The 26,774-nt window shown below is 43.7% G+C and overlaps 1 protein-coding gene across 1 annotated transcript in view; it reads left to right on the top strand.

The window, feature by feature from the left end:
* The window catches only part of LOC146208304 (cubilin-like), a 144,984-nt gene that overhangs the window by 98,194 nt on the left and 20,016 nt on the right, over positions 1-26,774 (top strand). The window contains exons 6-7 of the mRNA XM_084592627.1: positions 16,164-16,205; positions 18,828-19,057. Of these exons, the coding sequence (XP_084448753.1) occupies positions 16,164-16,205; positions 18,828-19,057 (272 nt within the window). The remainder of the gene's footprint in view (positions 1-16,163; positions 16,206-18,827; positions 19,058-26,774) is intronic.

The following is a 26,774-nucleotide window of genomic DNA, read 5'->3' as shown; positions in this document are numbered from 1 at the left end:
TTCCATACTTTATTTTCACTATCCAACGCACGTACGAGTGTTTCTCTAATACTGAGTGTGACGTCACCATTTCTTCACCTGGGACGTCGTCTCTGACCGTGAAAGCAGTTTCGGTTTCGATTTGCAGTTTTTTCTTTTTAAAAATACTTCTAATTGGAATTTCGAAAAACGGTTTTTTGTGTTCGAGTCAGGACGTGCCGAGGAATGTAATTCAACCAAAAACACAGAATGATGGAAAAACCACCGGAGTTGACCTTTAACTGCTGCTGCGCGCTGCTGCTGATACGCAGCTGTGGTCGAAGCGGTCGGTATATATGTAGGAGCTCTCTAAGGGAAGCGCAGGCGGCCATGGAAGAAGACTATGCTGAAGTGGTGGCGTGGAAATTGGCCGAGAAGGAGCGAAGAAATGCCAGACGTAAGGCTCAACAAGCTGCTGAAACGCCGGAAGAGCGGGAGGCTCGCCCTGTTACACGGCGACAAAAAGACGCTAAGCGTCCTTTGAGTGTGGCGAGCACGACAACTAACGAAGATTCCGAACGCAGGAAAGAACGATATAATGAGAGGCGTCGAGACAAATGAGCAGTGGAGACCCCTAAGCAAAGAGAGGAGCGCCTGGCGAAACGACGACGACAAGAGGTTCAAAGACGGCTTTCAACTACCACCTTCAGGCATGGTGCTAGCGCACAAGGAGGACACACACGGCGGTTAGGCGGACAGGACAAACGCTAGTCCTGTCCGCTAGCGTTTGTCCTGTCCGCCTACCCGCCGTGTGTGCCCTCCTTGTGCGCTAGCACCATGAATTCGTTCACCAACTAGCCCAGTTAAGAGCATTGACAACTACCACCAGTTTTAACAGCGAGCAGAGTGAAAGTGACGCGGCCATCGACGACGAACTGAACAGTCGCCGGTGTAGAGACTACACATTGAAAGTGTGTGAAAGCGCTGGAGCTACAAAGAGGTTTAAGACTGAGTTTGAGGACAGTCCGTTCGGTCATGTATGTGACGTCTGCGAAAGACTGTGGCATCCACGAGATTTAGGACCGGTAAGTAATGTCATCATCGCCGAAGCTTTTCGCTTCTGATATCCGGGCTTAACCGAGCTAAGCCCCAGCCAATTGTTTTTAATTTCACTGAAAAAGTGTGCTCTATGATCTCTACATGACAAAGCACAGAATATGTTTTCTCCCAAATGGCTGAAAAAAGCCCTTATATCCTGCCATTTATAAAGAAGCCCTGCGCCCTACGCAGCCTACGCAATGGTTTCGCAAGCGTTAAACAATAAAAAAACATTTGAAAGAAAGAGGGAAATTTCTTAACGAGCTTCGGAAGCGAGTACAAATATAGAGGCCAGAAATAACAAGCGGAGAATGTGTTTTTACTACTCTCAGTTCGGCGGAGTCGCGGCTAAAAAAGAAAGCGTTCTCAGCCATAAAACTTGTGGGCTCTACTTGCGCAATCAAGCCGAGACGCAGTCAGCTCATTTCCTTTACTGCCTTGCATGTTGCTGACGTAGTTTTTTGCCTTCTGCGGCAATAGCAGTGCTGCTTCTCTTACGAGGAAGGGCAAATCGCCGATAGCAATTTTTATAGCACACCTTATTTTAATATCTGATTGCTGTGTCGACTGCTAGGGAAAAAAGAAAAACGAGTCTAATTGAATCGGGTCGTCGTACCGTAGGGAGCCGGGCCGGTGGAGGCCCTTAGACAGGTGAATTCGCCGAATGTCGAGGCAGCCATGTCATCATAAGCGCTTACCTTGACCGCCAGTATTCGCTGACTTGGTAGTTTTTTTTTTTTTTATTTTCTGATCGCATGAAAAGGTTTGTTAAAAGCCGTAAAAGCAAAGAACAGCGAACGGGACTCTGGGAGTGAACGTTCGTTAAATATTCATTAAGAATATACTGCAATGCTCTCGCTAGGCAACTGTCGTGCCGATGTTTTTTAAACAGGCAGTGTTATAAAAACGATTTCTAAATCCATCAACTATAATTTTTTTTTTTAAATTACAAAGTATCGTTGAATGTAAGATGTTTTAAGCTTTACTTTCTTAAATTCTGAAGCTCCACTAATATAACTGGAAAATAGAACGAGGAGGAGGAGGTTTGTTTCGTTTGATTTTGGTGTATGGGGTTTAATGTCCCTATAAACCAAAACCAAATTAAAAAAACTTATCATGGTGACAGAGACTTACGGTGCACTTTAACCAAACTTAAGTTGGCCTTCATCGGCAGAGTACCTCGTTCTAACCACCAAAAAAAAAAAAAAAAAAAAAAAAAAAACATTCTCAAGGAAAACAGGGCTTCTGTAGGCGAAACCAAATATGCAGGTTTTCCAGTAACCCGCCGATTTCGCAAGTAACATGCGCGCTACAACACCACTTTATAGAGAGCAACTCTCATGCGCCCTTCTGGCGCTTGAGCCATGTGTGCGTTGGTGCTGTGTAACTGAGCGAAACAGAGCCACAGGCCAAGAACAGCAACGAGCTCTACGCTTCATGCATGTAGGATAGAGCTCAATCGTGAATCTTCTATTCTGAAAATTTTGTAGCGAAAGCTGCACTAGGCTAGTAGATGCGCATTTCACGGAGCCGGGCAGAGGCCACTACTGCGCATGCTCCGTTACCATGGCAACCAGATGCACCGTTCCACAAGTGTTCTGCCGCTGCGCTCGCTACAAAGAGGAGGAGGGTTCGTGCGCCAGCGCGGAGAGGAGACATCGCATGCGCAGGGCATGAAAGTGGATTCTGCATTAGAACCCCCGTTCAGCGGAACGCTGGTTGTGCTCAATGCAACGCTCATTCGTCCGCAGCCAACGCTTTCGATCCACATTCAGTTCAGCAACGTTCAACACCTAAATGTTTTTCTTTGACTGGTGAGAAAAATATTACGGGGCACACTTAAGCTCCGACTTTAAGGGTATGACGTGATAGCGTTAAACTACTAAGCTACCATGTTACCCACGAGCAGGTCGTAGGCCACCACTCGATGTATAAAGCACCGCTTTATACAAACCGTACGAACGTGCCTGTGTAGCCTAGGAGTAGCGTGCCTAACTCGGCATCCAAGAGCACTGGAAGGTTGATTCCTATTCCCTCTTCCCATCTGAAATGAGCAACCCAAGTTGGCAGCTTCTTCCTACTTTCTGATGTTTTATGGTCTCTCGTCGCATTGAAGCATCGATGCTCTGCCATGTCGGCTGCCAGCTACCGCCTGCCAGAGCCATGCTTGTGATTTTTCACTCACAAAATCGAGGCCGACACCGAAATTTATGATCAAAGAACAGCGCGGCTACTTGGGACAAACAGAGAGGAGAATAACGGACAAGCGAAATTTATGATGGACGGGGACCTTTAACCCTCGCATGCAATACATACATACATACATACATACATACATACATACATACATACATACATACATACATACATACATACATACATACATACATACATACATACAAACATACATACATACATACATACATACATACATACATACATACATACATACATACATACATACATACATACATACATACATACATACATACATACATACATACATACATACATACATACATACATACATACATACATACATACATACATACATACATACATACATACATACATACATACATACATACATACATACATACATACATACATACATACATACACACACACATACATGCATACATACACACACACATACATGCATACATACATACATACATACATACATACATACATACATACATACATACATACATACATACATACATACATACATACATACATACATACATACATACATACATACATACATACATACATACATACATACATACATACATACATACATACATACATACATACATACATACATACATACATACATACATACATACATACATACATACATACATACATACATACATACATACATACATACATACATACATACATACATACATACATACATACATACATACATACATACTCTCTAAAATGACATGCACACGATCCCCTAAATTGTGCTGCTAATGATTCTAACGCTAATTCTAGGCTGCGCTAATGCTTTCCAAGATGCATTCGACATCCTTCTAATGTTTCTGCATCGCCGAGCCGCTCAGCTCATTGCTTTGTACCATGATTGTACTCGCCGTTGCCTGCCCTCAAGCCAAGTAACCTTTATGGCCAATAAAAATTGGCCATAAACGTTGCTCCGTCTGAGGGCAGGCAACGACGAGTACAATCATGGTAACCTTTATTGGCCATTAAAAATATAAGTGAAGGGTAGAGCCTCCCTCATGTCCTATGGGAGGGGCCCGCGTAACTGGTCCTCCCTTACAAGTGGTATGCCAGCCCCTGGAGGGCCAGCCTGTTAGTGTCACTGGTGATGGTGAGTCCCAAACCTCAAATTACACTGTCGCTTTCAGCCGGGACATTGCTGTAATAGTGACCACTGTAACAACAAACGTCTACGCCTTTATCGCTTCTGCATGTTTTAGAAAAAGGGCTACGTCAGCCGCTACTAAGCTGGACATCGTCATCATCAACAACATCAGCTAACCATGTCCACTGCAGGCCAGACCCTTTCTCCCATATCTCAAATTTTCCAATTAAACTTTTAACTCTTCCAGGTACGGTCATTTTATAAGTAAAATTTATCAGTCTCATCCGAGCACCTGCCCCTTTTGGAATCCGTTCCCTAACGCCTTCGATTTAAGTTCCCTGCGTACACCCATTTCTTCTTCATTTCAACTAGGATATCAATAACTAGCGCTTCTTAGTGCTAAACCTCCATGATGCGAAAAGCGTCCGGCGTCGGCTTGTGAAACCTCGATAGGCAGGAGGCAAAGTGGAAAAAGATAAACCGCCCTCCAAATTCCCGTGAGATGACGACAGAGGAAATTGAGATGGAAGATAGAGAGAGGATTGAAGGTGATGGGTAGGGAGAGGGGCACCGCAGCCACCAACCGGAGACATGTGGTTGAAAACCGAGGAGAGGGAGTACGGCATCTCAGGTTAGTATAGTTGGATTGGGTCAGGAAGGTGGTCACACAGTGGCTGATGTACTGGATAATCCCACCCCCTCGTGATGACATGAATACATCAGTGGTAGCCGTTCCTCCATTCAAAAGAGAGGAGGAATAAAATGAGAAGAAGAGGACACTAATGGTAACGCGCACTCGACGCATTAATTGCTTTAATCACCTGTGAATTATTGATTTGCATAGCCTTCGTGCTGCCCTCAGCATAGTTACTTGTATATTCACTAGCCACAAGTTTCTGTCCCGTGCGTGAATGACAAAAAACCATTATCGTCTCTTGGCACACGCTCGTAAACAGCTATTAGTGATTGAGAATTCCTGTAAGATGCCATTTCATCTCCCTCTTATTCATCTAAATACTTGATCAGGGTGGGCCACGTCTGAGTTCACTACCTTCACTTAGTATAGTGCATTTCAATTTGATTGAGTGTTCTGCCAATCTTCCGTTCCGAGACCTTTCAACATTAATTTCTTCACACCATTTTTTTTTTTTCATTACAATTTTAGACTCACCAAGCGCGTGTATGAAGAACAACCTAGCGCGAAAATTAACGCCGTTTGATGCATGAGAGCAGCTCTAGGTCCAAGAAAGAAAGCAGTGAATAATTCTAAAGGTTATCACTAAGACAAGCCTTCCCCCGATTTTCATTTGAAGGCATTCAGTAATATGCGGAGCATTAAAAGGATTGCAACTTTATCGGACGCCACCTCTTGGCTAAATATGGCAACGTTATCTTGAAAAGAGGTTCTCTAAACCGTGACGACACCGGATGAACTTTCCCGTAAAAAATTCGGGAGTGGCAAGAAAATGGAGAAACGAAAAGCCAAATTAAACGGAAAGTGGGGATCGAAACGTGAAGAGCTAGGAGTAAAAGGGAAGAATGAAAAAGGGGAAAAAAGAAGAGCAGCCGGAAAAGAAGGAGGACTCGCGAAATTCTTTGACAGATTTTCGAAGTTGCCGTTACGTACGATCCCTTCCTCCCTTTTTTTTGCGCCGCTCCTCTTTCGCTCTTTCTGTTCGCAGACAGGAGGAGGGCGCCCCAAAATGTGATTGGCTTAATTCACTCCCGTTTGGACGCGTAAAAAGCGCCCGCGCGCGCACTCCGTTTCTCCGCAGCACTCTCTTCCTCCTCTCCCGTTTCTTTGCCTCTTCTTACTTTGCGGCTGTTGCCTGTCCCCAAAAGGGAGCGGCGAGAAGAGGGGAACGTTCGTCGTCGTCGTTCGCCCTCGTCGTTCGCTCTCGTCATCGGCAACGAGATCCATCGATTACCTGCCACGGCTGCGGTGGCGGCGCAGAAATGCCGCCCCGCAGGGACGAGGCAGCGCGACGGGTCGGCGTATAAAGCGAGCGCACTCTGCGCAAACGACGAGAGCGAAGTGCTCCGACGACGTGTGTGGGCGTTTGTGAGGCACCGATGGGGTGTGTGGATCTGTGTCAGAGAGAGACTGTCTGGTAGAGAGAGAGAGATTATGGGTCGTCTTTGTATAAGGCACCGAAACAGACAGTTGTGGGCCCAACTTCAATGAAAGAGAGAAATTTAGTACGTCTGTTTGACAGAGAAAAAGAGAGGGATGCGCATGGACTGCATGTCCACAGCGAAAGAAAGAGGATGGGGAGAATACACGTCTGTGCAAAACAAGTGGATCAAGTGTGTGTGTGTGTGTGTGTGTGTGTGTGTGTGTGTGTGTGTGTGTGTGTGTGTGTGTGTGTGTGTGTGTGTGTGTGTGTGTGTGTGTGTGTGTGTGTGTGTGTGTGTGTGTGTGTGTGTGTGTGTGTGTGTGTGTGTGTGTGTGTGTGTGTGTGTGTGTGTGTGTGTGTGTGTGTGTGTGTGTGTGTGTGTGTGTGTGTGTGTGTGTGTGTGTGTGTGTGTGTGTGTGTGTGTGTGTGTGTGTGTGTGTGTGTGTGTGTGTGTGTGTGTGTGTGTGTGTGTGTGTGTGTGTGTGTGTGTGTGTGTGTGTGTGTGTGTGTGTGTGTGTGTGTGTGTGTGTGTGTGTGTGTGTGTGTGTGTGTGTGTGTGTGTGTGTGTGTGTGTGTGTGTGTGTGTGTGTGTGTGTGTGTGCGTGCGCATTTTTCCTTTCCTTCAACCCCTTCAGCAAACCGTTCTGTCATCACTTGGCCCCAAAATCCTATTCTGTTTTGTTTATCTGATTCGTTTCAAGTGCTCCGCCATATTGTCCCTCTGCACATGAGGCGGGAGACGGCTTTCCCGACTGCTATGTGAAGATTACAAGCGCCTTAAGTTACAGGAAGTATAAAGTGCTTGCGCAACCAACACATGATGAAGTGCGCAGTTTTCAGGTATCGTTAGTCATCCAATCTGGTCAGTGCGAACGAAATATAAGATTTCTGTTCAAAGCGCACAGCTTCCCTGCAAGTGCTGCTGCCAGGCGTGAGTAACGTAGAGCCGGCATTTATAAATTTATATATTTATAAATTATAAATTTATTTATTTATAAATTATAAATTTAGAAATTTATATAAGAATATATATGTATTTATAAATTTATTTATAAAACATACCTGAATTGATTTCGTTAATTCAGACAAAAATGTAGGATATTAATGTAGCTGGCCATTTGTCAGCATTGCATTGTTGCTAGCGGCTGAAATACAAATATATTACTTTGAAATGAGCCTCTTAAAACAGTCCTGCCATTCAACTACCTACAATATTATTAAGGACCTTACTCGAAGCGTTACAGCTGATTCGGGAAAAGAGCCGTCACCGTATCCTAATTTCGGCTCGCGTGTTTCCAGGAGCTGTCGGAAGTGTTCGGAGCGTGGTAGGAAAAGTGGAGATCTGCAGTTGATTGATAAGTGCTAGGTAATGGGTGGAAACTGTGATGGATGTCCGGTGGTTCATACTAAGGACTTATTGATTGAATAATCGTTGATTAATAAAAATAAAGAAAAAAGCAAAACAAGAAATAAACGAGAAATAATTTAAAATAAAAAAAATGTAACAGAAATAATTTTTAAAATGAAAATAACTGAAACTAAATGTGGTTAGTCATTGCGTCGTAGTCCACCGTAGTTAAAAAAGTAGTCCGTCATAACTTGAACGCGAATAGTAATTGTGCACTAGTCCGCCGTACTAAAGGTGCTAGATTATTGCGTCGTAATCCACCGCAGCTATAAAGTAGGCAAAATAAACAAACGCATGCCGTCACTTCTGTTCTTAAGCCGAAGCTAAGCGCCCTCTTCAGTTTTACTTTCTCTGTTTTGTTTTTGTTTTCTGTAACTTTTGTTTTGATAAACAACCTCTATCAGTAAACCACGTAAGCTGAAAAATTTGTGTGATGGACGATAAAGTATCGTGTACGATTTGACGTGACGCGCAAGACGGCAGCTGTTTTCCCTTCGACTCACATGACAGCCAAATGCACAGAGGTTCCGTAATTCGAGCCAGTGCGAACGAGCTAATAAAGAAATGAGTTTGAAGTGCCCTTGTACGTTAGATTTTTATTGGCACAGGCTTGGACAGGGCCACGAGGTATTATGAAAGAGACGCTCAAAAGCAGCTGATTCAAACCAACAACGAATTTTGCGATGAAGATCCAGCTGTGGGCCATCATTAGTTGATAGGAGGTCATTGTTGCGGATGGACACCCTTGTTGGTTCATGCTAGCCTTATCCTCGGCAATTAGGCACTGTTTTGATGAGAGGACCTAAGAATACCTGCCCCCCCCCCCCTCTCTCTCTCTCTCTCTCTCTCTCTTTCTCTCCACCCGTCTGGGATGCAATCCGACAGCCTGCTCCTGCTGGCGATCGATCGGATTTCTCCCTTGAGAATCTCACCTTTTCACGCTAGAGTCGAAGTAATCGAAGTTTTCGTTATTGGTCTATGTGATCGGAAGCCGACGATTACGAGTAAATGCGGGAAGCTCGCATCCGCCGAACAAATTGAATTCGTTTTATCGGCCCCCGTATCCATTCAAGACAAACAATAGCCGCTGATAAAGGCAGCCAACGAATTGGCCCGACAAATTCGATCCGAGACACTCGTTCTTGGTAAGCAGCTGAGCACCACCAACACGGCAAAGCGGGTGCAATATTTATATTTGTTTGTCAGATACGAAAGGCAATCGAGATTCTATGAACTTTATTTCAATAAAGTTTTTATATGTAATGGGCAATTATGTCGACACGAAGGATTATGCCTAAGTTTTGCAAGATACGCTGCAGTTTTCCCGACAAAAAAAAAAATCGTATGTCACAAGAGGTGGAAAACATCATTTTCGCCAGTTCGCAAAATTACAAGTTCGGAGTCCTGCTACCTGTACGCTGAAATGTTTTCGCGTATCATTATTTATTAATTAAATCTATGCAGCTTTTATTCTTGAAAATAGTATAGACATGGTTTTTTGCTGCCGCAGTGTTTCTAAGGAAAATATCAAACTTTAATCAAGAAGCGACGCACTGCAAAAATAAGAAAATAAAAACTTTAGCCATACATTCTAGCACGATGCGCTGAAGTGTTACCTTTAAAACCTTTTCTATGTAATATGTAGGCCATGTTCGTAAAATTAGGCACACATTTAGCTGCAGACTAAGGTTTTCTCCACATACCTTCAGAATCCTCAAAACATTTAGGAAAACAAATAAATTAAGCTTTGATTTTAACTACAAAAATAATCTTCGATTTTTATTTAAATCTCCCTGAATCATTCCCAGACCTTTATAAATATCAGACACTCAAAGAGCATTGCATTATAATGCTTACATTTATGAAGATAAATATAAAACTGGGGGCATGTTTTATTTCATAAGTTGATAAGGTATTAGATGGACAAACCTTCAAATTTTTTATTTAGTAACGACTGCGTGTTAATAGTTTTCACATGGCACAGTGATCCAGGCCATGTGAGCAATTTCTAAGTTTTTTTCGTGTTCTATTATGTGTCAAGAACTGTTCGTTGAACGGCTGCCAGGCGCAATCCATGGACGCACAGGGGCTGCTTTAAGCTTCCACCTTACCTACAGGTAAGCGTAGGACAAATATTTCATTTAGGGCCTGTCAGCCCATGCAAGTTTCACGTGCGACGGTGCGTTGGCCACTTGGCAGAAACTCGGGGAGTAAGGATAATACAAAAAGTTACAGAATACCTAGGTCATGCTACGTCTGCACAAAACCAATGAGGCGAAACAAAATGAAGGCATAAATTACATCAGAGGAGGTATAACACACGAAATAGTAAACTATACGCGAAAAGGATGGCTGCGGACAGTCTAAATACGGGGATCACGGCGAAAGGTGGTTTTGCTCGGCGCGTTGAAACGTACGCTCGATGTCGGCAATTTGGTCGCAAAGCGCCAACATACCACCGCTTGTTTCCCACCGACTGCGCTAGTGCCATTCACGGGGCTCTTTACGGACCGCGCGCATTCGTTCGGTTAACAGCGGAGAGGAGAAAAACTCTGATCGTTACGAGAGCCTCTTCTGTCAGGCTAAAGTGCAGGACATTGAGCTAACGCGTGCATCGGCAGCGCGCTATTGTTGGCGTTGGTCTGTGTCCGAGACCTAAAGCTCGTACTCTTCGCGCACTAATCTAACAATGTCACCTATATCGCTCTGAGCCGCTTTCATCATCTCTTGTTATTCGTGCCACGTGTCTCGTGTCAGTTCAGACGAGCAAATCCTTCTAACCACTTTCTCCAAAGGAGCCATGCTTGGCTGTAACTGCATGACGCCTTGCAGGATCCCACATTAGATAGTGTCGCGCGTGTTGCCGCAGCTTTAAAACTTTATTCCGTGCTGTCATCTTCTTTCGATACCAAGATACTTTCTTTTTTCTGAACACATGGAAGTTCTATTCGAGATGTGACCTTTGACCTAGTCAGCGCATATCTAGGAGAGCGCGGATGTTCTCGGGTCTCGCTTTCCGAGTGAGGCTCTCCAGGTTAGGTGGACGGCGAATTCACTTTGTGTTGATTCTCTTTGCTAGAAAGCTAATTTGACAAAAATACTCGGCATATCGGCTCATTTGCACCACTCCCATAAATAAATACATAGTCCCACCAAAAGTTTCAGGCTACAAAGCGTTTTGCTAGTAATAGTACCGTCTTTGCCAAAAGTAACCAGTCTGCATGATTTGCTCCTTAGCCCTATAGTTAAGCGTTTTACAGGACATGCCAAATTATTAATCACATGTGCGGAAAAAAAGCGCATCACTCTAATCTGTAAAGACCATTTTTCGGTCTTTGAAATAGATCAAGCGCTCCAAACACGGTTGAGGAGAAACCCCTGCAGCCTGGTTACTATTGGCAAAGACGGTACATAGGAGCACATTAGGAAAATCGACTTCAAAATATGTTATTATCATTTTTGCAATAACCTAGAAATATTATATATCAGAACTCTACTCTATATCAAAGCACCTCACAATGACAAATTAAAGGGCACAGAAAAAGTTATACCAGCACCTTTTCTCAATATATTACACGAAATAGCGGATTTATTCCATTGTACGCTATTATCAACCCTGTCAAAAAGCGGAAAGGGACTTTATAAGTACTGAGAAGGTTCTGGATATTGCATAAAATAAAATGTAGCTATTCAATAAAAACTAAATTGATTTCTGACTCTTTCTAAAAACGCACTCAGTTTAATTCCTTTAATACAACCTAGCACCATTTAGTACCTGATATGTATTAAGTTATTAAGTACTGAGGATTGTTGAAGCAGATTTTGTTAAAAACTTAATCATTGTTTTCATTCGAAATACATTTGTCAATTTTTTCGTTTTGTTTTTAATTTTTGGCGATTTTCAAGTGACGTTGAGAAATAACTTACTAACCCAGAGCTATAACTTTGATATGAAATAAAGAACAAGACCTGTTAAACACAAAGGAAAAGCGTGAGTAGCAACATCTCACTGCATCCTACCAAATTATAATGCTAAATTGACTTCTTGCTTGACATGCACTCAATTATATATGTATATTTATAATTTTAAACGGTATAATGCAACACGTTTAGTGTCTGATATTTATGAAATACTAAAGTTTGTTGAAACAAATCTTATTAAAATCCGATGGTAATATTTTTTTTTTCATTCGGATCAAAGTTGTCCATTTTGTATGTCTTGCAACTTTGGCTAAATTGGAAGTGGTGCAGAGAATAAACACTACCCTATGGCTACAAATTTTACCTGAAATAAAGAAAATGACCTGCATAATACAATGGGAAAGTTTCACTGACAACAGCTCAGTGCATCCTTCCGGAATGTCGGACTGAAAATAGTTTTTTGCTGTACATCGCTCCTCGAGTATTATTTGTTTTGTTTTGTTTTTTTCTATAATCTGCGGCAAAAGAAAAATATTCTTTAGGTTGTCAAAAGTAAAAGGTACATATATTGAAGGAGTAAAAAATGATTTACAGAAAGATTTTTCTGGACATCTAGCAGGGCTACAAACTTGCAAGTTTCTGAAGTGGCAGGAACGGTGCTTTCTACCGCTTTGGATATACTTTTTTTTTTTTCGGGATGACTACGGCGTATCCTATCCTGCAAAACTAAGGTTCATTCCTTTGTGTTGATACATTTGCCCATCACGTCTACAATTTCCCTGAAAACAAGAAGTGGTCGTAGGATCTCTATTACCGTTCTCATCTGAATACACCCATATTATCTGGCATTGATCACTATAAGTTCCTTTGAAAAGATTTCCTTCAGCTGTATTAGCCATTAAATATCGATTCTCGCCAAACGGATAGCACAACTAATGTTGAAAATGTGACTAGCATACCTGAAATAGTTATTGTTACCATAGTTACACACAGAGCCTCCATATCTTTTGTTGCATAGGTCACCGTCCGCTCTAAGTGAACTTTGGAACACAAACGCTTCCCGAATAAAAACAATAACGCCGACGATATCATCTTCTCCGGTACGCTCAGGATCTGCACTCCTTACGTTATTCCCAAAACTTCACCCCGTAGCGACATATTTCCGCACAGATCGCAAACTGTGAGGCTATCGCATTATGCCCGGTCGATTTATCGATTTGTAATCGTTGCCGCCTACGAAAGAAGGGGGCGGTGGGGAGGAAAATCACGGAGACTCGGCAGGTGATTTACAGCTTCACGGCAGCCAGCGCAGATTGCCAGCTCGATTACCGACTAATGTGTTCGAAGGTATCAAGGGAAAGAACAAACAAAGAGGTGATAGCACACTAGCTTGCAGCATTCCTTTTTTACTTGACGAAAGGTGAAAACCGGAAAGAACATTCGCTCACAAAATATAACTTGGATATGTGTTTCCACCTGCGAGCAGGTTGAAATCAGTAGACATTGCTTATTTTACAATGAATGTAATAAATATCTTAATATACGCAATACTTCGCTTAAGAGGCTGTAGGAAAAGCAGTTTCGCTATTTTTTTTTTTTTTATGACGCTATCTACTCAATGTTGCTGTCTTCGTTCTGTGGGTTTCATATGTCGTTTTTATCATGTGTACTCTAGTGATGACTAATTATATTCCATGCTGTACTGTTTACCTGGAGCAGATTTTTTTTTTTTTCATTTCAATACATTTGCGTACCTGCTATTTACTGTTTTTTACATTGACACGCTTAATTTAGTTTATTTTATTTTGACAGTTTAGTGTTGATGAGTTCTTCCTCTCACATTATGTGCTCATACAAAGCTTCGCGATGAATTTCAGGGAAATTTTAACTTCTAGCTCAATAAAACTTTAATTGACTTCCAAATGGGATCTCCCTGTCCCTACTCCCATGAATAAGCCTTCGTGCCGGTTTCCTTGTAATAAAGATTAATCACTCACTCCACCAGAAATGAAGCAACCAACAGGCAGTTATGTTACGCTACATTTCTCTTTGGCGAGTGTGGAATGGTTTTCTTGCGCATATTGTTTCGGTCACTTGTGCGGCCTCTTATTGTGCTGACGCTTTGCATACCGGTGTATTTATGTCAGCACGTTGCCGACAAGCAGAAAACAAAATTGGATTACCGGGGATTTTCCCAAGTCGCTTGATAGAGCGGAAGAGATTGAATTGGATTACGACCGGCATGGGAAGCTGCCGTGGCCGGCACCATTAATCTTATATAAACGGCTGAAGAGTTGTATGCATGAAAGGATACTTCACTGATGAGGCTCGGAATGCTGGACAAATAAAGCGCTACTGTGCCGTGTTTACCCGTCGTACATCCGTGTAAAATGTACTCTACAACGGGGAAGATTACATTGCCTTGTATAACTCAACCGAGCTTCGCTCTCGGAAAAAGAAAAAATTCAGGTGATCATACAGATTTATCCGGACGAGTGTGCGCTAGTTTGCAGCATCGATCGTGTGATCGAATTGCTTTGCCGAACTGAATTCACTCCCTCAAATGGCAATTATACAACATCAAGTTTGCGCAGTTAGTTTATTTGCGTATAGTTGAGTTAATTCAAATCATATATCCTGTACTCGCCAATTTTCCTGTTCAGTAGTAGTTCCTAGCTACTTACTCTTCAAAACCCTTACTTTACACAAAATCATCCTTTACACGTTACATAAAACCTTCAAGCCTTCAATGGCAGCCCATTTTGCTTGCATATTGGCCCTACTGAGCATTAGAGCCGCATCCCCCTCGGTCAGTAAAGACTTAACATTAGAAAACAGTTTAAAAATTAGGGGAGGAGCGGCGCCACCTTTAAGTGCGGTTCGACAGCGATAACAGGCCCTGTCCGCAGCTCCCCTTGCGGATGACAGTTCGCGTACATATTAGCACTTTCAGTTAAATTTATCGCGAATTCATTAACTTGGGACTCTATAATCATACACACACTGTTCACCATGCAGTCGCTTGCTACCGCACTATGTGAAAGATCAACTGACATAGATATAAAGCTCCGTTTCCACCTAGTCGTACGAACATTCCTACATGAACTATATGGGTATCGTGTCCGGCTAGAAATGCAAGTGTTTTGAAAGGGTTCGAATCCCATCAACCTCCCATCACAAATGCGAGGCGCGAGTTAGCAGCTGTTGGCCAGAGGGCCTCGGGTTACGCATGTAGGCCGGGTAACGACAGCAGCGATAGAAGTACTGCTGAACCACAGTGAAAGCAAAAACATGGCACTTTTTGAAGACAGTCGCGCGGGGTTTTTGCATTTTTGTTGACTAGCTTGCTACGGCTACAAAAATGCATGCGAACTTGAACAAAGCAACAGCTCTAATAAGGCAATAAGAGTAATGACAGTAATGAGTAATAAGGAGCTATTATCAAGCACGATGACATGCTGAAAGGTGTCGGTATGCAGCCGGCATGTGCCTAAAGTAGAGAAGCAACGTCTTAAAAGGCACAGCTTAGTACTTAATCAAAATACTTCCTCGTTTCACCGGGCTTCCACCTTCCACGCCTCATTCTCTTCCGTGATTAACTGTAGCTTTGATTGTATATTGTACTTAAGAACCAGCAAGTTTTGACGTACATCTGAAGAATACTGACGCGCGTTTTTTCGATTGCAATCCAAGAACTCGTTTTGGCTGAGTTTATCGTGTGTGTGTGTTTTCTTCTCTCTTCACTTTAAACCGAAAAGGTCTACGTCAAAGTATAAAAAAACATCAGAAAGTTTTATCTTCTGTGCTAGCGTGAGCGAGCAGCGGAAAGCATTGTGTCTGCCCGGCACACTTTTTTTGAAGAGAACAGAAAAGGACAGTCATCGCTCAGTGCACGACGTCTCTCCTCATCGAAATCCGGCGAGTCCCGAGCGCGATATCGCGTTTCACGCTTGGAACTCCGACGACCCCGCTGCTTGGTAAATGGTCGCCGACTACCTCCTCACTTCCCCAACCCGCTTACTTCCCTCCCCCAGAGCATGAATGTAAAGGAATCCGCGTCATTTTCAGTGATTTGCCTAACGTTCTTGGAGGGAAACGAACATTTCCTGGCCCTCTCCTCCTCCTGCTCCTTTTCTAGACCTCTTTCTTAGAAACCCCTTTTTCTCATTCCTCTAGGGTAGGATTTCCTTCCCTCGAGTGCTTCAGACTTTCTCCCTATCTCGCCGTATTTGCATTCCTCTTGCCCGTGTGTTTGCATCAGCTTTAAGGCCGCTGCTCTGCATTAAACATGTATTTTCCCTCCCTTCTCCGCTCTTTCCAGATTTCATCAAGAAAAATGACGGCGAGCATATTCGGGGAACCGGTGAGTTACTTCCTTTATTTATTCTTTCTGCCTCCCCCGACTTTTTCCTGTGTGTTCTTGTTACTTTTTTTTTTTTTTTCTCTCTTCTTTTCGCCCTCACGTGTTTGACCTGCCTGGCTACCTGTTCTGTATTTTGTTCATCCTTTCGTTTCTTTAAAGGCTATTCTTGTAAACAGGGCTCGTGCGGAAGTAAAAGCGACGCTTATAAGTACGAAGCGGCCCCCAGGGCAGGCTTATGGGATACACCGTCTAAGTCTTCGTCGCCACTGAGCCGGCCCCCAGGTCGGCGCTCCGTGGGCGTTTTACGAGTTTTCTTCGTCCCTCGATCATCCTGCAATACCGCCGTCTGCTGTGCTTTGCTTCTTTCTCTATTTTTGACTCGTTTGCTGAATTTTCACGTTGAGACAGGTTATCTTTACGCCGTAAAAGTGACGGCGGAAGCCCGTATTTAATGCTCCCTGGTTTTATATTTCTTGGCATCGAACGTAGATGTGAAAGTTGCTTCATATTTTGGGTATTAGGACTTTCTAGAGAATGTTAGGAATTCCGTTTTCGAACACGAATAAAGTGAAAACTTTTGAAAGGAAACGTCTAATTTTAATGCGTTATGCGAGTATTGCTTTCACGTTAGTTTGAGTTCAGAAAAATAAAACATGACTGTCATTTTCTGTGCGCGTAAACATGTATTCCAACATTTCTCTGTATAAAAAAATAAAATCAGCGCACAAATTTTAATTTGTACGAATCAATTACGAAAACGACTAGTTTAATGCAAGATAAGCAAAAAGTACACACTTCAAAACGATAACGCCCTTTTTGCTCAGTATAGGCGTGTGTGAACTTAGACCTGCCTAGTGGGAAAAAAACATGTTTGAAGGGAAATTTAAAAGAAATATGTCTTGTTGCAAACAAATATAAAAAAAAGTGCAGACATAAGTAAACGGCTGCGTTTATAATATCAGTGCAAGCAAAAGAGCCGACCGCAGCAGGCACTCCGCAGTATCAGCTAAAACCAATTCTGCCATTTACAAACGTTCACGAAATCTTCCCATACAAAGCCTCGCCGCTCGTAACCGATTTTTAATTTCTGACACAAAATCAGGTACGGCGATTGTAGACCCCTAGGTTCCCAGTCTAAGGGAAACGATTAAAGTGATTGTTAAGGAGTCAACATGGATTGCAAACGACAGATTGAATGAGGTGCTTCAAATAGTATCCAATTAAGAGCACTACCTCTACATGACGTGTAACGCTTGGGAATGACAGCTGACGGTCGGAGCTGACGGACATTGTCGGAGGAAATACAATACCGCTGAACACCAATGGCTGCGGACAATGACCGAGTGGCGAGCAAAGGTTGTTGGAATACGTGGCCGATCGGCGGCATGTGGCTGTTCGGTTGTTTTTTCTTCCACTTTCTAATCAGTTATCTTTACGAATGAATATTATTTCGCATTATTCAACATATAAAAAACCATAGGCTTTCCTTTGTATCAGCGACTGCTGGCTCCGTCTTATTTATGCTTGTCATATGGAAGCCTCTCATTTCCCCTTCATTTTTTTGCTCACTGCTGGCGACAATCAGGAGTAATTGAAACGCTTTAAAGTTCATGGGGCGAAGCATCTGTCTGGCAATGAACTCCACTATGTTACTGATGCTCATGATGATGTTAAACCTTGCATCGTTGTGGAAGCTGTCGTTGTGTTGCATCGTTGGGCAACTCTGCAGGCCCCGAATGACGGCTCAGTCTGATCTCAGAGTGAGATCGCTGCTACCGTACATTTTAATATTGCGAGCCTGCCAATACTGGCCATTCTCATTCATGCACAAATCATTGTGTGCGTGGGGTCTATGGCTGAGTACGGCAGCCCTATAGCTTCAGCCCAGTTTCACTATAACGCACTGACACGAATGACATCACCGACTTGGTGTTGTCATCCTACTCACTTTATGTAGCTAGTAATGAAGCGCACAGGCTTCAATAATGTGTGCTACCAAGATCGCATATGTAGCTGCGGGAGTTCGACGGGCTTCGTCGGGACGCCGTGGTACAGAAGTGAAGGCATATCTTGGCTATAGAAATAAGGGCTAACTATTCATCTCTGATCCGAAAACAATGAGCTCTGTCATTCAATCTGAGTGCACAGCTTCAAACGTGCCATGGCTCGGCCAGCGATCCGCATTTAGCTGCTGTCCTTGGCAAGTGCCTATCTCTCACGTGTGTGGACTATTTGACTAACGTGCCGACCATTCTCGAGCGAAGAAAACTAGCACTAGCTGGACATTTCTCAACAGAGGGCAAGCTTCACTTAGTTGCCCTCCAAATCCGCCTTTTCTTTTCCTCCGTTATGCGACACACTTTTCTAGAAAGAAAAGAAAAGAAAGAAGTTTAGATTCGCAATTTTTCTGAAGCATTTCACTCGGGTAATTATTTCGCCTCTGTGCTGTTGAACAGCAGCGTCTTTTATAGCAGCGTCTTTTATAGCAGTGTCGTTGTCCGATGCCACTTTCTTACGTCACAGACATCGGCTGACATCCCGAGCGGCAGCTGCCAGTGATAGTAAGGAGGTAAGTGAATAGGCAAACGTATCCTCATAGTGGCATCGGGGTGACATTCGCAGAATGCGACCAGAAGATCCTGAGCCGTAAAGAGTCCAACGGCACGGTGTATTCGCCCAACTGGCCGCTGCCGTACCAGGCCAACATCGTGTGCCGCTACTACATCTACGGCATGGAGGACGCCCAGCACCTGGAGCGGGTGCGGCTCGACTTCGACAAGTTCCACATGGACGACCACCGCGCAGACGACGCCCAGGAGTGCACCGACGCCTACCTCAAGCTCTACATGCAGGTGGGACTCATTTATTAACGGTCTCCCAGTGTAAAGAGGAAACGTACCTAGAAGGAGCCCAGTATACTTAGTTTCTCCTGATTGATTTATATGAAGGGAAAGGTGTTGTAACTGTCTCACTTGTTGACACCTCAAGCGCGCCATAAGGTAAGGGAGGAAGGTGGGAGTAAAAGTGGAAAGAGAGAAAGAGGAGCCATAGTGGAGGGCTACGGAGTAATTTCGACCACCTGGGGATCTTTAACTTGCGCTGACATCGCACACGAACGCCTCTTCGTTTCGCCTCCATCGAAACGCAGCCGTCGAGGTCGGGTTCGAACCCGGGTAGTCGGGCGTCTTACCACTGCACCACCCCGCCGGGGTGGTGCAGTGGTAAGGCGTCCGACTACCTACCCCACTGCGAATGAGTGCGAAGATGGGAGGGGGAAGGGAGTGCTGCCTAAGTTTTATTTATTTATTTATTAGAACCTCAAGGGCCCCCAGATGGGACATTACACGAGGGGTGGGCACTTGAACGGCGGTTAACAATGGTTTTTGTTAACTTTCCGAATAAAGCAACCAGTCTCCAGATAAAATGCGCGGAACTTAACTTTTACGAGGGACCTGGTGGGGTTCGAGGGATGTCGAGGACAGGACCGTGGACGAAATACCTCGAGGCCTCTTCTTAGGAGAAGAAGAAGGTTTGGTTTGGTTTGGTTTGGTTTGGTTTGGTTTGTGGGGTTTAACGTCCCAAAGCAACTCAGGCTATGAGAGACGCCGTAGTGGAGGACTCCGGAAATTTCGACCACCTGGGGTTCTTTAACGTGCACTGACAACGCACAGCACACGGGCGCCTTGCTTTTCGCCTCCATCGAAAAGCTGCCGCCGAGGCCGGCATGCGATCCCGCGTCCTTGGGAACAGTAGTCGAGCGCTGTAACCACTGCGCCACCCCGGCGGGGTAAGGAGAAGAAGGAATATAATTATTAAAGGAGAAGAAGAAGGAAATTTTTAATAATAATAATAATAATAATTGGTTCACAGGAAGGGAAAGGCGCAGTAACGGTCACACTTGCTCTGCGGACACCAGAACCGCGCCGTAAAGGAAGGGAGGAAGGTGGGAATGAAAGTGGAAAGAGAGAAAGAGGAGCCGTAGTGGAGGGCTACGGAGTAATTTCGACCACCTGGGGATCTTTAACGTGCGCTGACATCGCACAGCACACGGACGCCACTTCGTTTCGCCTCCATCGAAACGCAGCAGCCGCGGTCGGGTTCGAACCCGGGAACTCCGGCATAGTAGTCGGGCGTCTTACCACTGCACCACCCCGGCGGGGCAAGGAAATCTAACACACTAGCGTTAGCGCGGACGTTCGGAGAAAAACCCGATTTATTTATAAGAAGAGAAAGGCGTGGTAACTGTCTCACTTGTTCACTGTGGACACCTCAACCGCGCCGTAAGGGAAGGGTGGGAGTGAAAGTGGAAAGAGAGAAATAGGAGCCATAGTGGAGGGCTGCGGAGTAATTTCGACCATCTGGGGATCTTTAACGTGCGCGGAGATGTCCTGCAGTAAAACTCTGGATTAGAGTATGTTTGAATTGCCCGCATGAGTTATGTGGTTTACAAGTGAAGACCTCTCTCTAATCCGGAGAAAAACATGATGCCCTGCAGTAAAACTCTGGATTAGGGTATGTTTGAATAGCCCGCATGAGTTCATGTGGTTTACTCGTGAAGAGCCTCTCTCTAATCCAAAGAAAAACCTGATGTCCTGCAGTAAAACTCTGGATTAGAGTATGTTTGAATTGCCCGCATGAGTTCATGTGGTTTACAAGTGAAGACCCTCTCTCTAATCCGGAGAAAAACCTGATGTCCTGCAGTAAAACTCTGGACTAGGGTATGTTTGAATAGCCCGCATGAGTTCATGTGGTTTACAAGTGAAGACCCTCTCTCTAATCCGGAGAAAAACCTGATGTCCTGCAGTAAAACTCTGGACTAGGGTATGTTTGAATAGCCCGCATGAGTTCATGTGGTTTACATGTGAAGAGCCTCTCTCTAATCCGGAGAAAAACCTGATGTCCTGCAGTAAAACTCTGGATTAGAGTATGTCTGAATTGCCCGCATGAGTTCATGTGGTTTACACGTGAAGACCCTATCTCTAATCCGGAGAAAAACCTGATGTCCTGCAGTAAAACTCTGGATTAGGGTATGTTTGAATAGCCCGCATGAGTTCATGTGGTTTACACGTGAAGAGCCTCTCTCTAATCCGGAGAAAAACCTGATGTCCTGCAGTAAAACTCTGGATTAGAGTATGTCTGAATTGCCCGCATGAGTCCATGTGGTTTACACGTGAAGACCCTATCTCTAATCCGGAGAAAAACCTGATGTCCTGCAGTAAAACTCTGGATTAGGGTATGTTTGAATAGCCCGCATGAGTTCATGTGGTTTACACGTGAAGAGCCTCTCTCTAATCCGGAGAAAAACCTGATGTCCTGCAGTAAAACTCTGGATTAGAGTATGTCTGAATTGCCCGCATGAGTCCATGTGGTTTACACGTGAAGACCCTATCTCTAATCCGGAGAAAAACCTGATGTCCTGCAGTAAAACTCTGGATTAGGGTATGTTTGAATAGCCCGCATGAGTTCATGTGGTTTACACGTGAAGAGCCTCTCTCTAATCCGGAGAAAAACCTGATGTCCTGCAGTAAAACTCTGGATTAGAGTATGTCTGAATTGCCCGCATGAGTTCATGTGGTTTACACGTGAAGACCCTCTCTCTAATCCGGAGAAAAACCTGATGTCCTGCAGTAAAACTCTGGATTAGGGTATGTTTGAATAGCCCGCATGAGTTCATGTGGTTTACACGTGAAGAGCCTCTCTCTAATCCGGAGAAAAACCTGATGTCCTGCAGTAAAACTCTGGATTAGAGTATGTCTGAATTGCCCGCATGAGTCCATGTGGTTTACACGTAAAGACCCTATCTCTAATCCGGAGAAAAACCCGATGTCCTGCAGTAAAACTCTGGATTAGGGTATGTTTGAATAGCCCGCATGAGTTCATGTGGTTTACACGTGAAGAGCCTCTCTCTAATCCGGAGAAAAACCTGATGTCCTGCAGTAAAACTCTGGATTAGAGTATGTCTGAATTGCCCGCATGAGTCCATGTGGTTTACACGTGAAGACCCTATCTCTAATCCGGAGAAAAACCTGATGTCCTGCAGTAAAACTCTGGATTAGGGTATGTTTGAATAGCCCGCATGAGTTCATGTGGTTTACACGTGAAGAGCCTCTCTCTAATCCGGAGAAAAACCTGATTTCCTGCAGTAAAACTCTGGATTAGAGTCTTCACGTGTAAACCACATGAACTCACGCGGGCAATTCAAATATACCGGAATGATCATGCGGTTGAACACTGACGATGTCACTACAGAATTCCTCATTAGTCTACGCTCTACAGATTCGTAACACCGCTTTTAGCTGGTTCACATGAAGGGGAAAGGGGCACTGTCTGCCACACTTTTTCTGTGGACACCTGAGCCGTGCCGTAAGATTTATTTATAGAAAAGAGAAGTAGGTGGGAGTAAAAGTGGCAAGAAAGAAAGAAGAGCCGTAGTGGAGGGCTACGGAGTAATTTAGATCACCTGGGGATCTTTAATGCGCACTGGCATCGCACAGCACACAGACGCCTCTTCGTTTGCCTCCATCGAAATACAGCCGCCGGCGGTGGGGATCGAGTCCGGGTTAAACACTGCGCCACCGCGGTGGGGCTCGTGACATTACAGTAATATGAAATTGGTCAAAACGAACAAAGAGTGACTATAACGTCGCAACATGACTCAAACGTTATTACGATATATTAAAATGTAAATTACTTTCGCTGAAGTGAAAATTTGTTGTCAGATTGAAATTTAACTCAGGTCCCTTGGGTCGCGAGTCACACTCGCTAACCGTCGTCTTCGAGCCACACTTGTCAAACTTAGGAGCGGTGAAGCCTTGTTTTTTCTTCTTGTAAATAAAAAAAAAATCAGAAATAGCGTCCATATCTGCGATAAGGACCCTGGACTGCTGAAGGAAACCAATAGCGGTATCGCGTCATACCATAGTGAAGCAACACTAATAGCTTGACTAGTTGGTTCACGTTCGTGATTTTAAAATAGCGCAAAGGGGCAACGAAGACAGACAGGAACGACGTGAGAAAGCGCTTCTCCAAGTTATTCCTGTCCGTCTTCATAGTCTCTTCACGTTTTTTTTTTTTTCATCATTAACGACACACTCTTAAGTGTCCCGGAATTTAATTGACGTCATCTAAAAAAAACTTCAAAGATTAAGGCATAAACAGACGCGTCTTTACCAGTTGGAAAGAGCGCACATGTGACAGCAGACACATGTCTACACAGTGGTAGTGCTTCGTAATATTTCTCCATAATAGTCCCATGGTCATGGCTTGACTCGTGCACTGTGAGTATCTGGAACATTTCACACGCGTACACAGTCACACCGTCGCCCTCATAGGTGACTGAATGAAAACTTTATTTCCACCGAAAACAAGCCCTTCATTTCCCGCCGGGGTGGTGCAGTGGTAAGACGCCCGACTACTTTGTCGGAGTTCCCGGGTTCGAACCCGACCACGGCGGCTGCGTTTCGATGGAGGCGGAACGAAGTGGCGTCCGTGTGCTGTGCAATGTCAGCGCACGTTAAAAATCCCCAGGTGGTCAAAATTACTCCGTAGCCCTCCACTACGGCTCCCCTTTCTCTCTTTCCACTTTCACTCCCACCTTCATCCCTCCCCTTATGGCGCGGTTTAGGTGTCCACAGAGCAAGTGTGACAGCTACTGCGCCTTTCCCTTCCTGTGAACCAATTATTATTATTATTATTATTATTATTATTATTATTATTATTATTATTATTATTATTATTATTATTATTATTATTATTATTATTATTATTATTATTATTATTATTATTATTTCCCTCCCCTAGTACGCATAGGTGGTCCCAGCATTGCGAGGCGGTGAGGGCATGGTTGCGAATGGTTGCGAATGGTTGCGAATGGTGGAATGTTCACCCTGGTGAGCGCTCACACACTCCGCTGGTACGTGTTCTGCATATAGCCACAGCCAGTTCCTGCCGCTAGGCGCCCTACTACGTAATTGTGTGTTCCGTATATTATAACAACTGAATTCCCTCCATTGTTGATCATAAGACTGTTATGTGAAGCCCACCAAGGCTATGTGTCAAAGCAAGAGTGTCAAATCTGGCAACCTATTCTCTCTCCTCTCTATTTGGGGTTATATCACCTCATATATATAGCTTATCAAGAGTGTCAAATCTGGAAACCTATTCTCTCTCTCTCCTCTCTCTCGTTGGGGTTATATCACCTCATATATTCTCATATATAAATGTGCATATCATCTCACCGACATGGTCAATATCTCTTACTGATTTCTTTTATTCACCAGGAGCAAAAAAAAAAAGGCTTCCTCGCATCAAAGTCCGGCAAATGTTCCTTGGTCATATCACTCTTATGCGGAATCCACCAAGTGTGTGTGGAACCATAGCCTAGCAAGAATGTTAAGTTTCGCATCCTCGTTGTCATGTATGAGCATGCCAATCATTTTCACATGCTAGGTGACATGGGTCGATTGTTAATAATTACGATTACGACGGTAATGACTAGCTTGCACATAAGCACACATAAAGCAAAAGAAAAGAACGTTAGCAATCGCGACTGCTCAATTTTAAAATGCTCGTGACAAGTGGAGGCGAAAACTTTTGTTAATTACCCCCGACGAATTATGTTTTTCCTTCAAACAAAAACCAAAGGAAGTTTTTGCTTTCTTTAATAAATGAAAAACTTAGAAGGGTTCAATGCTGCTGAACCAAATATGGAGTGAAAGCATTACCTGCGGGTGACCGAGAGTTCTTCTTCTTCTTGTTGTTGTTGCTCTCCTCTAATTTGATGGCACATACCTACACAGGGGGATCGGCCAAAAATTGGGGTGCAGAGATATTAGATTTTGAGATGTATAACTACATCGCAAAAATAAATAGAAATAAATGCTGGTGAATAGAATTCTTCTTCTTCTTTTTCTTTTCCTTTTCCTTTTTCTATTTTCTTCTTTCTCTTCCTCTTTTTTTCTTTTTCTCCTTTTTCTTTTCCTTCTTTTCCTTCTTCTTTTGCTTCTTTTTTATTTTATTTCTCTTTCTCCTATTTCTTCTTCTTTTCTTTTTCCTTTTTCTTTTCCTTTTTCTTGTTCTTGTTCTCGTTCTTCTTCTTCTTTTCCTTTTGCTTTTTCCTTCTCTTCTATCTCTTTTTCTTCTTTTTCTTTTTCTTTTTTTTTCTTTTTCTCCTTCTTTTCCTTCTTCTTCTTTCTCTTCTTTTTTTCTTCTCCTTTATCTTATTTTTTTCCTTCTCCTTTTTCTTCTTTCGTTTTCTTTTTCCTTTTTCTTGTTCTTGTTCTTCTTGTTCTTCTTCTTTTCAGCCCACATATAAAGCCCCGCATAACCAAGCCGTATGAACGTGCCTTAGTGGCCTATAGGGGTAACGTGAATGCTAGGGTCCTGACAGGTTGATTCTGACATAACCGTCCCATGTGAAACGAGAGATCCAAGTTGGCAGCTCCTGCCAGGAAACCACGGACACGACTGCGGACACGGACACGTACACGGACACGGCACACAGCGAGGAGCGGTTAAACCTGGCGTAGTATTGCTTTCGAAATAAAATCCGCCTGCCATGACGTTTGAATTCGCGTTACCCCTATGCCACGGGCAGGAGCTGCCAACTCGGGTCGCTCCTTTCATATAGGAGGGTGATATCAGAATCAGCCTGCCAGAACCATTTGCATTCTCGTTACCCCTACGATACGCAGGCACACAAAGGAATAATGTAGCAGACAAAAGAAGCTTCCCCCGTTGCTTTCGTAATTCAACTAGGGTTAAGCAGAGCTAAACTACAACTAATTCTTTTTTTTTCGAAGATCCAAGAAAAAAGGTCCTGATTTAAAAAGGCTCTAAGAAGAGTATTTTGGAGTGCTTGATAGAAGCGCGCGCTCGGCATTACGTCAAATATAATCTCTGAACATCATTCTGTCTACACAGCCCATATATTGTTTCTTCCGGCCTTTTCTCTCGCATGATCGTCATAATGCTCCGAAACACAACACTGGCGCGGTCCTTCTTTTTGCATAATTCCCTTTTTTTTTTTTTTTTTTGTCCGAAAATAAAATCCTGTTTGCATGACCTGACCGCAAACGGGCTACACATCTCGGCACGCAAATAATGCACGTCTGCGGCCTGGCCCTATTTTGGTTTTATGAGGCTCCCATTTTCTGCTATTTTGGTTTTATGAGGCTCCTATTTTCTGCGTTTCTTCTGTTTTTTCGTCTCATGGTTTCACTTAAAGCCCTCAAATCCTCCCATCTTTTCCAAAATCTCTAAGCGGCTTTATTTTTGCCTAGTCGGCGTTCCACTTTATCCTAATAATATGTCAAAAGTACCTGTCTCGTCGGTTTTATTGTTTCCTTCTCTCATGTCGAAACTTGAAACGCCTCAAAACCATGCATGTTCCTCCATCCTAACAACCAGATCATTTATCTTCTTTTTTTTTTCTTGCCTCCCTTACCTACTTTCTCTGCCTTTTATTGGCACAGCCAGCTGCTGTCTTGACTTTTCAGAGCCACTGACGGCCTCTACACTGTGTATGTTTTGTTATGAGTTTTTCAAACATCACTCTGGCTTACCGTCTTC

The sequence above is a fragment of the Amblyomma maculatum genome, chromosome 1 (genome assembly GCF_055883805.1).
Source record: "Amblyomma maculatum isolate TAMU_Amacu chromosome 1, ASM5588380v1, whole genome shotgun sequence".
Classification (NCBI taxonomy): domain Eukaryota; kingdom Metazoa; phylum Arthropoda; class Arachnida; order Ixodida; family Ixodidae; genus Amblyomma; species Amblyomma maculatum.
This window is presented reverse-complemented; position numbering and strand designations above follow the sequence as displayed.